Here is a 14,160-nt window from a genome sequence, read left to right as displayed (position 1 = left end):
ACTTGCTAGGGAAGGTCCTCCCACCGTGGGTGAGGCCATCTTACACCAATCAACAGTCAACTTGCCTAGGGAAGGCACCGCCCACAGTGGGCTGGGCCATCTAACACCAATCAACAGTAGAGACAATTCTCTACAGACTTGCTCCAAGACCACCTGATCTGGGCAATCCGACCTCGACACTCACTCAGCCTACCTGACTCTGGACTCTTATCAAGTTGACAGCTGAAGCTAATTAAGACTGTATTCCAAATGGCTGAACTTATTCATAGATGATATTTAAGATAAAGGCTGCAATTCATTTTTTAAAAAATTCTTTATCCACTTCCATCTACTGAATGAAATGACTTTTCTCCATAGACCTGGCATGTGGATATGCCATCAAAGCTCATTTCTGTTTCTGAGCTCTCTAATTTACCATCTGGTTCAATAATGGACAAATACCATGCTGCCTTAGCTATCACAACCTCACACCATCTTCATACTTAGCAGAGTAAGATCTCTTTCTCATCCTCCTCTTCTTCCTCCTCCTAAAATGACCTTGCTATTTCTGATCTTTTAGACATTCACCAGTTTTCCAAGTTCTGCAAAAACTACATAGGATTTTGAGTGGATATTAATAGTATCTGTATAACATAAAATTTTCCCCTTCAGTAACATGGATGGGCTTCATCTTTACCTGGTCTTCTTTAATTCTCTTCCAGTAGACCTTGCCACATATTACACAAACGTGTGTTATACATATTTTAGAAGCACATCTTCATCACTTGCGCGTTTTTATGTGTGTTTGTGTGTGCGCATATGTATACGTGTGCATACAGAGGCATATTGCACATGTGTATGTGCTCATGGAAGCCACAGTTTGATGTTGGCCATATTCTACTATTGCTCTCCACCTTATCTTTTGAGATAGGGTCTCCCACTAAACTCAGGACTCATGAATTGACTAGACTGACAGGCCAGCAAACTGGAGCTCAACCTGCCTCTGCTTCCCACACTGAGAAGCAACAGACACGCGTGACCATGCTCATATGCAGGTGCCAGAGATCCCGGCTCAGGCCTGCACTGCCGATGCCCCTCCCTGGGCAGCTCCCTGTCCCCTCTCAGGCAGCTGTCGACACCTTTGTTCCTATGTTTCTTATAGCCGTTACTTGTATCTTTTTTTTTCCCTGTCTATTATTTTTATTAGCTTACAAAAATTTGCTCGTTTAATGAAAGTTCCAGGTCATTCATAGATGATACAAATGGCAATTTCTACTGACTCTATAAAGACAAATTATTCAAGATACAGAAAAAGGTTGATTTTCCAATTAACTTTATGAAGCTAATATAAACTTAATATAAAGCCTGACAAGAATCAACAAAATAGGGAAATTAAAGTTCAATTTTACTCAAGAACATAACTACAAAGGTGTTTAAACACATGAACTATTGGTAGAAAAATAAAAATTCTTGTCTTTATTAGCTTACCCCAAGGTCAAAAACATGGTTTAATAGTTTGATATTAGGATATAATTTAAAAATCACAATATCAAATTAAGGGAGAATAATCATGTGATTATTTCAGTAGGAAGATGGTAAAATGAAAATTTATTTATACTGTTCAATAAACCCTCTTAGCAAGCTAAAGGGAGAGACAGTTTATGTAACAAGATTAAGAGCACTTATAAAAACAAATAAAATACAGTGAGGAATGGTTATGACTTTAGCCTGAGCAATTTTTTTTTACATGACCTCAAAAGCACCACAGCAAAAGCAGAAAAATACAAATGAAACTATACCAAACTAAAAAGCATATGGCAAAAGAGGCAAGCAAAGAAGTGCAAGACAGTCTACAGAAGAGAGAAAAGCCTATTCATCCAATAATGGAATGATGGTCAAAACACATTTTAAAAATTACAGTAGCAAGAAAGCAAATATTTCAAGTGAAAGAGATTTGAATAGGAAAAAAATCTGCTTCTTATAAAGACAAATTATTACAATGTTATCCATAATGTTCAAGTGTAGGTCTGGACTGGAATTAGTCTGGGAGATGAGGCTGAGCAGGGCAGCTCCAGGTGAGAGACCAAATGATTAAAATTCAGTGGGTATTGTTTTAAAATTTAAAGCAAGAGCCTGAACATAGGCCAACAAATGGAGATATATCCAGCTTCCTGTGCAAGAAAAAAAAAAAAAAAACAGCCTTAATGCATTCTTTCCCCGCCCACTAATTATACAGTTGCTAAGAAACTGGCCTATATGAACAGGCCAGAACTGTTTGTGGTTTTGGCGCCTAAAGTGGACCAATCATTTCAAAAGTCAATTTCCCTTACCCAATCATGTAATGCCAAAGCATGTAAGTCCCTGCTTGCGGTTGTGCCTTATAAAAACCTTGTTCCCCTAGACTGTGAGGCCGCATTCCTCTCCTGTTTCCACAGGAAATTTGCGTCCCATGTTTGAATATGTATGCAATTTAAAATAACCCTCTTCTATTTACAGCGGAGTCTATTCCTGATCTTTTGGGGTTGTGAACTGGGCATAGCACAGGCAAATCCAGAAAAGAATTATTTTTAAGGCAAAGCTTCTAGAATAAGCAAGTGAGCTTGATGAAAAGCATTCTAAATAGGAGTAGCTTGTTCACAGCCCAAAAGTTCTGAAAAAGAGCTGTTTTCAGACAATTCAGCTAACTTGATTTATCTGAAACATGATATGAAGAAGGGCAAGGGGCTTCAGATCAAAAAGTGGGTAACTAAAGGACTTTCATCTTAGCTAGCAAATGTGGACATGATGATGTAATGCAAAGATATATGGTCACAGGAAGGTCTTCAAAAGGAGACAGCCAGGTTGGGCTTCAGATGAATCTGTGACTTCATGGAGAATGGACCAGCATGACCAAGACCTGCAGAACACAAGCCAGTTGTGGGATTTATGCAGAATCCACACGAGGGAACATTTGGGCTACAAAACCTGGCCTATGTGTGACAGTGGGTGTGGTGTGGGAAGGACTATCAACTCCAAATTTCTAGGTGCAGCAATCACAGAATCCTGGTGGTGTTCAGCAGAGTAGCTGGGTAACCAGGCGATGTCACTGTTGAGCACACCCAAAATTTAAACACCTATCAATAGGATAAACCCAACAGGCAAACATAACGCTTCATTTCACCGGACACCACAAACAAAAGAGAAACTAGAAGGCAATAAAGAGTATAATCACAATGACCTATAAGGTCAGCCATTCAAAGAGAAAGGGAAAAATGGATTGCTGTGATCTGAGCTTAAACATGATAAGAATGAATTTTAACACTTCATCTCTGCAACAATGGCCCACGTTGGGAATAGTGAAATGAACTTGCTCTTACAACAGTTAGATTTGGAGTGAGAGTAATAAATCTCAACTGGTGACCGTATGATATGAACCATGTGTTCCTGTACATTATTCAGACCTTTGATCAATCTAATCTTATTCCACTCCCAGAATGCTGTATCTTATTCAAATTCCAGAAACATGGCAAACTTGGTGGTTCTGTATCTATATTTCCAGAATACAGCTAAAACGATGGCTGGCATAAGTGTCCAATGAATATATAGCATGTGAATGGACAGATGATGAATACATCTTTATGGGAACCCCAAAAACAATGCAGTATCCACTTTACAAGTGAAAACACACGCACACACTGGAATGTGTTAGTAAATTGGGGAGCTGGGGAAGTGGGCCATGACCCGCATGCTTGTAAGCATGTTGGCGCTAGCCAAAAAAAAAAAAAAATCAACTCTGGGTTCAGAGAGAGACCCTGTCTCGAAAACAAGGTAGAGAGCAAGAAAGAAATGTATCTGGCTTACACACATGCTTGCGTGCCTACACACAAGTGTGCACACACATGTACACACACAGACACACAAGGTGGGGGTAAAGGAGGTGCTATTGTGTTTTGTTTCAGTTCTCCTTTGTTGTTTTTATTTTACTGTTTCTAGGCATATATGCACCATGGAAGTAGAAAACTCAGTTTACAATCTGCATGGCTTCCCTGGCTCACCCAGCTTTCTGTGGTTTTCCATGCTTAGGAGAATAAACAGGCATACAGAAAACTTTGCAATTTAAAAATTAAGCTATCCTGTATTTCAAGCTCGTGATGCCATTGTTTTCAAAGCCTCCTGCTTGCTTAACACCGTCTTGAGAGAATTGCTAATAGGAGTAATTAAGTGTGTTGATTGGCTCTTTACCGATGCCCACTGAGCTTTATTTACAGGGCCACACTCTGAAGCCACAGTTCAGTCCACAGAGACATGGCAGAGTGGCACTTCCTTCTCAGTGGGCGTTGTTAACACTTCTGTTTGGTGTCACTGACAGTTTTCATCATCTGAGTCCCTGTGTAAGCAGCTGCCCTTAATGCATATGGGAAAACATTTGTCACAGGGCTTCATTTAAGAAACTACTAACTTCTTAGGGGAATTCTCACACTATTAAGTGAAGTCCAAGTGTGAAACGTGAGAAAGAAAACTTTAGCTGATGCAAAAACACAAAGCAGTGACTGTGGTTCAACCTGCTGCTTCTGATGCAAAGGTCACCATTGTGGGCAGTTCGAGAGGCCTCTGGAAAACCACACAGCTGACGCGACACCCACCTCAGCCTCAGCCCGGGTTCACTGCTGCAAGAAAACCCTCTACTAAGTATCCACTTTGTTTGCTCATAAATAATTGGCATTTTGAAATGCCTCACCATGTTACATGCACTGAAGGAAACTATTTTGACCCGTGGAGCATTGGTACAGTGCAGGAAGGTTTTAGGAAGTTTTGATTGTGTTTGGCTCTTGTCTTGGTCACATTTTTCTCAGAAAAAAAAAATCACTGAGAGTTTTTGACATTCTTTGTGACTTTATTTACCTGAAAACTATGTTCTTCCAGATATGTTTTATACTTGCTTTTTATTCTATTAGGTAATAAACAGGCTAAAGTAGTAGACTAAGAGAGGTCATAGGTTTTTAATTAAAGAACAAACATGTTTGTCAAATAAGATTATTTCAAAAACCTTTCTGCTGGGGCCAGAGAGACCTGGCTCAGTGGTTAAGAATGCATCCTAATGCTCTTCCAGAGAAGCTGAATTTGATCCCAGAACCCCAGTCTAGCAGCTAACAATCGTCTGTATCTCCAGCTCCAAGGAGATCTGACCCTCTGGCTCCTGCAGGCAGCTGTAGGCAGGTACATACAGATATATTCATATACACACAATTAAAAATAATGAAAATAAAATTGAAAATTGAGAAGCTTTTTGCTCATTAGTATCATGTTTTCATAAAAGAGAACATTGTAACCTTGAAGTTCAGTGTGAATGTAATCTTAGACAAAGGTTTATTCCACTGAATGAAATTCACAATATGAAGAAGCCGCTACATTATTTTAATGGTGTGATTCATACTAAACCACAAAATGTTTTTCAGTCAACACAGTCCTTAGCCCTTGAGGAACTGGGAGTCTTGAGCTAAGCTGCTAAGGGGCCATAGAGCTTAGAAACTTTTGATATTTCAAGAAATGACTCCAGAACTAACTTTTTTTTTTTTTTACAAATATAAAATTCTCTTAAATTATCATTCTCTTGGGATCTGAGGTTTTTGCGTGGACCGAGAAGGGAGTCTTTGAGCTTCGGAGGCACTAACAATGGACACCCAGAAAGACGTTCAACCCCCAAAGCAGCAGCCAATGATATATATTTGTGGAGAGTGTCACACCGAAAATGAAATAAAATCCAGGGATCCAATCAGATGCAGAGAATGTGGATACAGAATAATGTACAAGAAAAGGACTAAAAGATTGGTGGTTTTTGATGCTCGATGAAATGGGAATTTAGGAGTGTCTTCATTTACCCCATTGATGTTTTTCTTTATTGTATAGTTTTTGACTTAGCTTAATGAATACAACTATATACCTATTTCATTTTAGAAATGCTATTGTATTTTAATACTTTGTATAAAGGAAATTTCGGTTCAACATACTGTTTCTTTGTTTTTGTGATCTCAATGACAAATAAAATTGTCCCCCCCCCAAAAAAAATTATCATTCTCTCTTTCCTGGCTTGAGAAAATGCTTATGAGAAGCTGCTCCATGGGCTTGGTGGAGAGGGCTTCCCTCACTGGATTCATCTATCCCACCTTAAGCCTTTCACCCCCTCTCCTCAAGATAATGCTCCTTCCTACATATCAACTCCCACAATACCCTGCTCCCTCAAGCTCCAAAAGACACCAAGATCAATCACCCTGTCCAGTTCCAGAAAAATGAGTCCTCACCACAGGAGCTGTACTTGACCCTACTGGATTGAATATGTATTTTTCCTCCTATTCCTCTTGCCTATTTCTGTTCAAGGTAATACCTATGTATGGAGATTTGAGGTTCCAAAAACCATCATTAATAATGAACAGTCTCTCCAAATAGGGTCAGGAAATTGTTCTATGGGAGGCTGTCAGGAGCCAACTGAAATAGCCATCACCCCCACATCTATCCCTCCCCTCTTATTTGACAGAATTTTTGTTTGCTTTCTCTTTGATCAAACAAAGGATTATTGCAAAAAATGGCTGGACAGGTATGGAGGCTGCCCGTACTGGTCTTGGCAAATCCACTCACCAGCACAGAAGAAGCTCCTTCACCTGTACAAAAAGACCCTCTACTTATACATCCAAGACCCATGGGATGCCAGATGGGAAGCAGGCATCGTTGGAAAACTCTACCGCCGCTACACACCCGATCTACTGAAAAGTACTATCCATATCCAGAGAAAATATGTCCCAATTACCCAAAATCTGGGAAGGGGAGAAGTAAAAGAGATAATTAAACATTCCTCTAAGGTCATTACCTCTCTAATATCTCCTTTCCTAAATAACACAAACCTGTCATTTCATCTCCTACTTCAGACTCTGACCTCGGCCTACAAGCTCCTTAATGTGACCCAACTGGGCCATTTTAAAGCTTGCTGGCTGTGTGTACCACAGGGGACCAAGTCAGAGGTACCGCTAACAGCCTCTGCAGTGACTGTCAAGCAACCTCACCTCACCATTTATTAACTGCCCTGACTCTGATGTTGCCACAACCCCCTACTTTTCATATCACCCTCTTTGGTGTGACAAGCTGTTTCAAGGCATCTGGGACACACTCTGTAGGAATGCTAAGTTCCTTAGAATGTAATGAACCTATAATCCTTGATACCTCATCTCAATCCCAATGCCCTACCGCTAATAATAACTCGATTGTTTGTGGCACGCAGGTCTACCATCGTCTGCCTGCTCGTTGGTCAGGAGTTGGCACTCTGGTACTCCTCCTCTCTGAGCACGGGGTGATAAACGAAAGGGAGCCCCTACCAATCCCGGTGGACTCAAAAGCTGCCCAGCAGGAGAAGAGGGCAATTCAAGATCAGGGATGGAGATACCTCCAGAAGATCTTTTATTGCAGAGGATTGATTTAGCAATTCTGGGTTTCTTGTTATTCCATATGAAGTTGAGGATTTTTCTTCCCAGGACTGTAAAGAATTGTGTTGGTAATTTGATGGGAATTGCGTTGAATCTGTAGACTGCTTTTGGTAAGATGGCCATTTTTACTATGTTAATCCTGCCAAGCCATGAGCATGGGAGATCTTTCCACCTTCTGATATCTTAATTCTTTCTTCAGAGACTGGAAATTTTTTTCATACAAGTCTTTGACTTGCTTGGTTAGGGTTATACCAAGGTACTTTATGTCATTTGTGGCTATTGTGAAGGGTGTTGTTTCCCTAATTTCTTTCTCAGGAGGGCTACTGATTTTTTTGAGTTAATTTTGTATCCAGCCACTTTGCTGAAGGTGTTTATCAGCTGTAGGAGTTCCCTGGTAGAATTTTGGGGGTCACTTAGGTATACTAAGAATAGCGCTTCCTTAAGATTCAGCCATACCACTCCTAGGCATATATCCAAAAGAGGCTCAAGTACACAATAAGGGCATTTGCTCAACCATGTTTGTAGCAGCTTTATTTGTAATAGCCAGAAACTGGAAACAACCCAAATGCCCCTCAGCCGAAGAATGGATGCAGAAATTGTGGTACATCTACACAATGGAATATTACTCAGCAATGAAAAACAAGGAAATCATGAAATTTGCAGGTAAATGGTGGGATCCGGAAAAGATCATCCTGAGTGAGCTGTCTTAGAAGCAGAAAGACATACATGGTATATACACACTCATATAGACATGTAATATAGGATAAACCTACTAAAATCTGTACATCTAAAGATACTAATCAAGAGAGAGGACCCTGACTAAAATGTTCAATCCCCATCCTGAAAGGCAAAGAGGATGGACATCAGAAGAAGAAAACAGGAAACAACCCAGGAACCTGCCACAGAGGGCCTCTGAAAGGCTCTGCCCTGCAAACTATCAAAGCATACGCTGAGACTTATGGCCAACTGTTGGGCAGAGTGAATGGAATCTTATGTAAGATGTGGGAAATAGTAAGAGCTGGATAGGACGGGAACCCCACAAGGAGAGCAACAGAACCAGAAAACTTGAACACAGGGGTCTTCCCAGAGATTCATACTCCAACCAAGTACTAGGCATGGAGATAACCTAGAACCCCTGCACAGATGTAGCCCATGGCAGTTTAGTGTCCAAGTGGGTTCCATAGTAATGGGAAGAGGGACTGCCTCTGACATAATCTGATTGGCCTGCTCTTTGATCACCTCCCCCTAAGGGGGGAGCAGCCTTACCAGGCCACAGAAGATGACAATGCAGCCATTCCTGATGAGATCTGATAGACTAGGATCAGAAGGAAGGAGAGGAGGACCTCCCCTATCAGTGGACTTGGGGAGGGACATGCGTGAAGAAGGAGGAGGGAGGGTGGGATCAGGAGGGGAGGAGGGAGAGGCTTATGGGGGCATACAAAGTGAATAAAGTGTAATTAATAAAAATTAAAAAAAAAAGAGGGCAATTCAAATCCTGCCCCTGCTGGCTGCTGCAGGAATCATGGCAGCTCTAGGGACTGGAACAACAGAACTAGCCACCTCACTAACCCTGTATTATCAGCTTTCTTCCCAGCTTATCCAGGACCTTCAGCAAGTGGCTCAGACAATACTAACCCTCCAAGGACAGACTGACTCGCTGGCAGCAGTAGTACTTCAAAACCTACGTGGATTGGATCTCCTCACAGCTGAAGAAGGTGGCCTTCCTCCAGGAGGAATGCTGTTTTTATGTCAATCAGTCAGGTATAGTAAAGGACAAAATCCAACAACTCCAGAGAGATTTACAAAAATGAAGAGAAGAGCTGGAGGCCTCTAGCTCTTGGGCCTTTGAGAGTCCCATATGGAAATGGATTCTGCCCTTTGTCTCACCTCTCCTGCTTGTCTTTCTGCTTTTGTTTTTTGCACCCTGTTTAACTTCCTCACTATATTCTTCCAACAACAAATGCAAAAAGTCTCTAACCAAACCATTAATCAGTTACTCCTACAGGATTATCAACCTTTGCCCACAGAACCAGATGACTATGACCCCGATGGTGGGGAACAGCTGTACCCCAAGAAGGACAACGCCACTAATCAGCAGGAAGTAGCTTGAAGAGCAAAAGTCATCTCTGTGCCCTCCCCCCACTGTCACCCCTTCTTGGCTCCTCACTTTTTAATAAAACAAAAAGGGAGGAATGTTGGGATCAGTAAGCAGGCATTGGTGAAGTCACCAGAAGACCACCCACTGATCACGTGGAAGCACCTGTGCATGCTCTGGGTCACCTTATAAGAGAATTCTCGGAGACCCTCCCCTCTCTTTCTCTTTCACCTCCTCTCTCTGTGACCCCTTTTCCCTTCCCCTAATAAACCTCCCATGTGAAACCGGTCTCGTGGTGTGATTTGTGAACCCACCGTGTAACTCTCACAGCTGCACGATTTCTAACACTACCCACAGAGGGTCACAAACAGGTCTCTGGTGTTCATTTCCAAGTATGTTGCAGGCTTCACTATCCTGCTGCCATTTCACCCTGATGCTTACACCGAGTAACTTAGAGCTCCTCTTTCTCTTTCTTCCTTCCTTCTCAACCCTCCTTTTCTTCCAGTGCCCGGTGCCCAGGCCCGGTGCCCAAATCTCACTAGGTAGCCCACACAATAGCTCAGAGCTGGCTTCTAGTTGAAGCTTGCCTTCAAGCTACAAACTTCCTGTTTTTGCCTGCTGAAGACTAGAGTTCCTTTTGCTTAAAGAGGAAGATTTTTAAAGCTTTTCTGGTAACAAAGAATTCACATTATTACCCACATCAAGCTCACTCGGACACACGTGGCGGTAAAGCTAGCGATTCCCTTTGCTGTTCCCACAGTTTACTCAGCTTTCTGAAACATGAAAGAGCATCGAGTGTGTGGCCTGGCACACTTGGCCTCCTGTCTATTTCTAAGTTTCTAACCTCCTGCATCCTCTTACTGCTACTTGTTTGGTCATGTGAACAATGTGTATGTAGGGATTTCTCTTCAAGATGAGGCAGAGACTGAGGTCCAGAAAGCCAGGCACAAAGCCTTACAAATTTTCACATATGAAAAAGCAAGTTGGCAGAGAGGAAAGCTGGAGCATGTCCCGCAGCCCCCACACCTCTTGCTGACACTGAAGACAACTGGCTTCCACCAGAGAAGAAGGGTCACTGATGCCCTGGTGCAAGGTTCTAAGAGTAACCTATAGTTCATTGCAATAGAAACTGCACATCCCTGGGTAGAACTTTAAGATGCTGAAGAGATTCATGATTCACGAAGCTACAAGTAAAGCCTCATGTAATAGACTATGCTCAGAAAAGCCAGCTATCCAAGCAAGCCAAAATGCCCATTCCACCAGGTCATGAAACTTCAACTTGTGTGTCAATGTGCCTTTGAGCTGCTAAACTCTCTTAAAATATACATATACATATACATATACATATACATATACATATACATATACATTTTCTTGATAAATTTTCTCTATTTCTGCTGCAGCTCTGTGTTCCTGATTATGGTGGTTTGGATAAAAAATTCCCCCATAGGCTCATGTATATTGAATGCCCAGTCCTCAGGGAATGGCACTATTTGAAAGGATTATAAGGATTAGGAGGTGTGGCCTTGTTGAAGTAAGTGTGTCACTGAGGGGTAGGCAATGAGGTTTCAAAGGCCCATTTCAAGTTCTCCTATCTATGTATCTATCTATATATCTATGTATCTATGTATCTATGTATCTATCTATCTATCTATCTATCTATCTATCTATCTATCTATCTGTGTGTCTACATATTAAGACCCTGTCTCAAAAAATTATTATTTAAAAGAAGTTAAAACAATATTAAGGTTAGCATGCTTGTTTATTACAAAATTCACACAAATCAAATGAAAATATAATGTAAGCTTTATTGTGTCCCAACAACAATGGTTACATCTAAATGTTTTTTTTTCAATTTCACTCAGTTTTTCACCATTAAACTGTACCTTATTTATTGTCCTCTAGTCATGTGTCCACATGAGTGCATAGAACACCAGGTAGTTATTTCTGGATCTTTGTGTCTTCATTTCTAGAGCCTTTCACCTTATATAAATCAATATGACAGATTTTAAAACATTTACACAAAATCTGGAAATGATCTTTAAGGAACATCCTGGAATAAATAAAACCACAGAAATTCACTGTATAGAAAATTCTTCAAAAGATCCTTGTTTCCCTTTTGCAAGTTGACAAACAAATCTCAAAGGTAAGGTCTTAGACTGAATAAAGGCAATCTGTATCATGATATACTATCTCCACAGGCTACACTGTTCTTAAAAGTGTACTAGAGCCAACTCTAGTCCAATCAAGAAGCCAACCATGCGAAGTGTGGTGGCACATGCCTGTAGTCCCAGCACTCAAGGAGGCCAAGGCAGGTGGATCGTTATCAGTTCAAGACCAACCTGGTCTACAAGTGAGTCCAGGACAGCCAGGGCTACACAAAGAAACCTTGCCTTACAAATACAAACAAAACAAAACAAAACAAAAAACAAAGGGTAGGGTAGGGTTTTGTAGTTGTTGCTACATTGTTCCCTTTGATACAAGGTATTACTATGTAATCCTTCCTTGCCTAGAATTTGCTCTGTTTTCCAGGCTGGCCTTCAACATAGGACAATCCTCCTGCCTCTGCCTCTTCAGTACTGAGATTACAGAGCCACTATGTCCAGGACAGAAGATTTAATACGTCCTTAGAAGATCTTCAGATTTATGAACAGACAGTGGAATGTACATTTTAATTATTTTTATTGGCTATCTTTGTTTAATTTGGTCATGAAAATGTCACTATTATTAAATGCATCCAAGTTTCTAGTGATGCTTAACTTGAAGTTATTTCTGTAAGATCTGTTTGAGAACTACCCTAATCGTAAATCAATGTATATAATTTATAATCTTTTCCTATTAAGGTATATTACTAGAAGCCACTATTTCTCTCCCTGTTTTCACACACACATACACACACACACACACATGGCAAATTTCTTCCAATTTGTACTATAAATTCAACCTTGTGATTTCAATTGCTAAATGAATAAACCACCACTGTCAACTCAAAGAAGGTCATCTAAAAGCAGGGAAAATTTTTGTCTTTAATACAAGATTCACCACAGTTAAACATGTATAGAAATAATGGCAAAAATCACATCTATTCTATGTCCAATAGGAGGTTGTCTACATACACCAAAGTTTAGTTCACAATGTGTATTTTAACTCAACCATGAATCTCATGCCCATGGTTGTTGGTTCCTATTCTTATACATATACTCCACCACTGTTTTCACAAGATGGTAGAATATAGCAGTTTCATGGGTTGCATCACAAAAGTAACTTAGACCTAGATGAATCTTTTTGGAAAATTTTACCAAGAAGAATCATTTTCAGTGCTCTTCTGAAGCAGGGATAGAAGAATGCATAAACCACTGGGTTGAAGGCAGAATTCAAGTACCCAAGCCAAGCCAGTGCATCATTCAAAGTGGGTGGGACAGCATAGTATAGGAAAGGGTCCACGACCATGCAGAAAAAGACGGGGCACCAGCATACCAGGAAAACACCCATCAATATCCCCAAGGTCTTCGCAGCTTTTGTTTCCTTGCTTTGTGGCATTCTGTTTTTCCCTTCCAATCTAACTGGAAGATTTGTACTATTAATTGACCTTGCTTGACCTTTAGCTATGAAATAAATTCTATAGTAAACAAATAACATAACAGATCCAGGTATATAGAAAAAAGTCACGAAGCCCAGTACCGCAGAGATTTTGTTAAAGAAGACAAAACAGCCGCCCAGGTAGCCAATCTGTTTGCAATACAGCTCCTCAACTCCTTTGAAGTTCAGCTCCAGGAAGATCATTCCAAAGGCAAAAATAGAAGGGATGCTCCAACTAACGAGGATCATCCAAAAAATAGTCAAGATGTTGATCCTGGCTTTGTATCTCAGAGGGTAACACACAGCATAGTAGCGGTCGATGGAAATGAAGGATAAGTGGAAAATGGATGCTGAGCTCAGAATAATATCGGTGCTGGTGTGAAATTTACAAAAGATTTCTCCAAAATACCAACAGTGTTCAACCGTTCTCACCATGCTATAGGGCATAACCAGACAGCCGAGGAGAAAGTCCACAGTGGCCATGGAATGAAGGAGCCAATTGGTGGGAGTATGAAGTTGCTTGAAATGTGATATAGAAATTATTACTAACAAATTGCCAACCAGAGTGGCCAGAATTATGAGTGACATTAAGCTATACAGGACAACACGGACATCCTGTGGCCAGTTGCTGCTCGTGTGGGAAGTATTAATGAAGTTGTGGCACTGATACATCACTGCCAAGAACTACACACAGGCTGATTCTTCCCTTTAGCTGCTGAGCACTCTTTCTCCAGAATCCATAGTCAGGTTACAATTCCACCTCCTTTCGTTTTTAGAGGCACACACCTGTCCCAGAAACATGAGAGGAGCAAAAAGAAGAAGAAAAATGAGTAAGATCAGCAACTAATTAATTCCTTTAGATCATATTTCCACATTATAGCTGAAGAATATCTGCTTTAGAAGTTTTGCTTGCCAGGTACTTTAATACTTCAATTTGTGGCAGTGCACACCTTTAATCCCAGCACTCAGGAGGCAGAGGCAGGTGGATCTTAATGAGTTCAAGGCCAGCCTCATCTATAGAGTGAGTTTCTGGACAGCCAAAATTACACACAGAGA

General features: G+C 40.9%; 2 protein-coding genes across 2 annotated transcripts; one reads left to right on the top strand and one right to left on the bottom strand.

Moving 5' to 3' along the window:
- The first annotated feature begins 5,588 nt into the window (after window positions 1-5,588).
- On the top strand, window positions 5,589-5,881 carry LOC129670812 (DNA-directed RNA polymerases I, II, and III subunit RPABC4). Its single transcript, XM_055599457.1, has one exon. It carries the CDS (start codon window positions 5,632-5,634, stop codon window positions 5,806-5,808), a length of 177 nt encoding a protein of 58 aa, XP_055455432.1. The 5' UTR covers window positions 5,589-5,631; the 3' UTR covers window positions 5,809-5,881.
- Window positions 5,882-12,777: 6,896 nt separating this feature from the next.
- Window positions 12,778-13,776, bottom strand: Taar1 (trace amine associated receptor 1). Its single transcript, XM_055599209.1, has one exon. It carries the CDS (start codon window positions 13,774-13,776, stop codon window positions 12,778-12,780), a length of 999 nt encoding a protein of 332 aa, XP_055455184.1.
- Between the last annotated feature and the right edge of the window lie 384 nt (window positions 13,777-14,160).

The sequence above is a fragment of the Psammomys obesus genome, unplaced genomic scaffold, assembly GCF_907164565.1.
Source record: "Psammomys obesus unplaced genomic scaffold, mPsaObe1.curated_primary_1811, whole genome shotgun sequence".
Lineage (NCBI taxonomy): Eukaryota > Metazoa > Chordata > Mammalia > Rodentia > Muridae > Psammomys > Psammomys obesus.
This window is presented reverse-complemented; position numbering and strand designations above follow the sequence as displayed.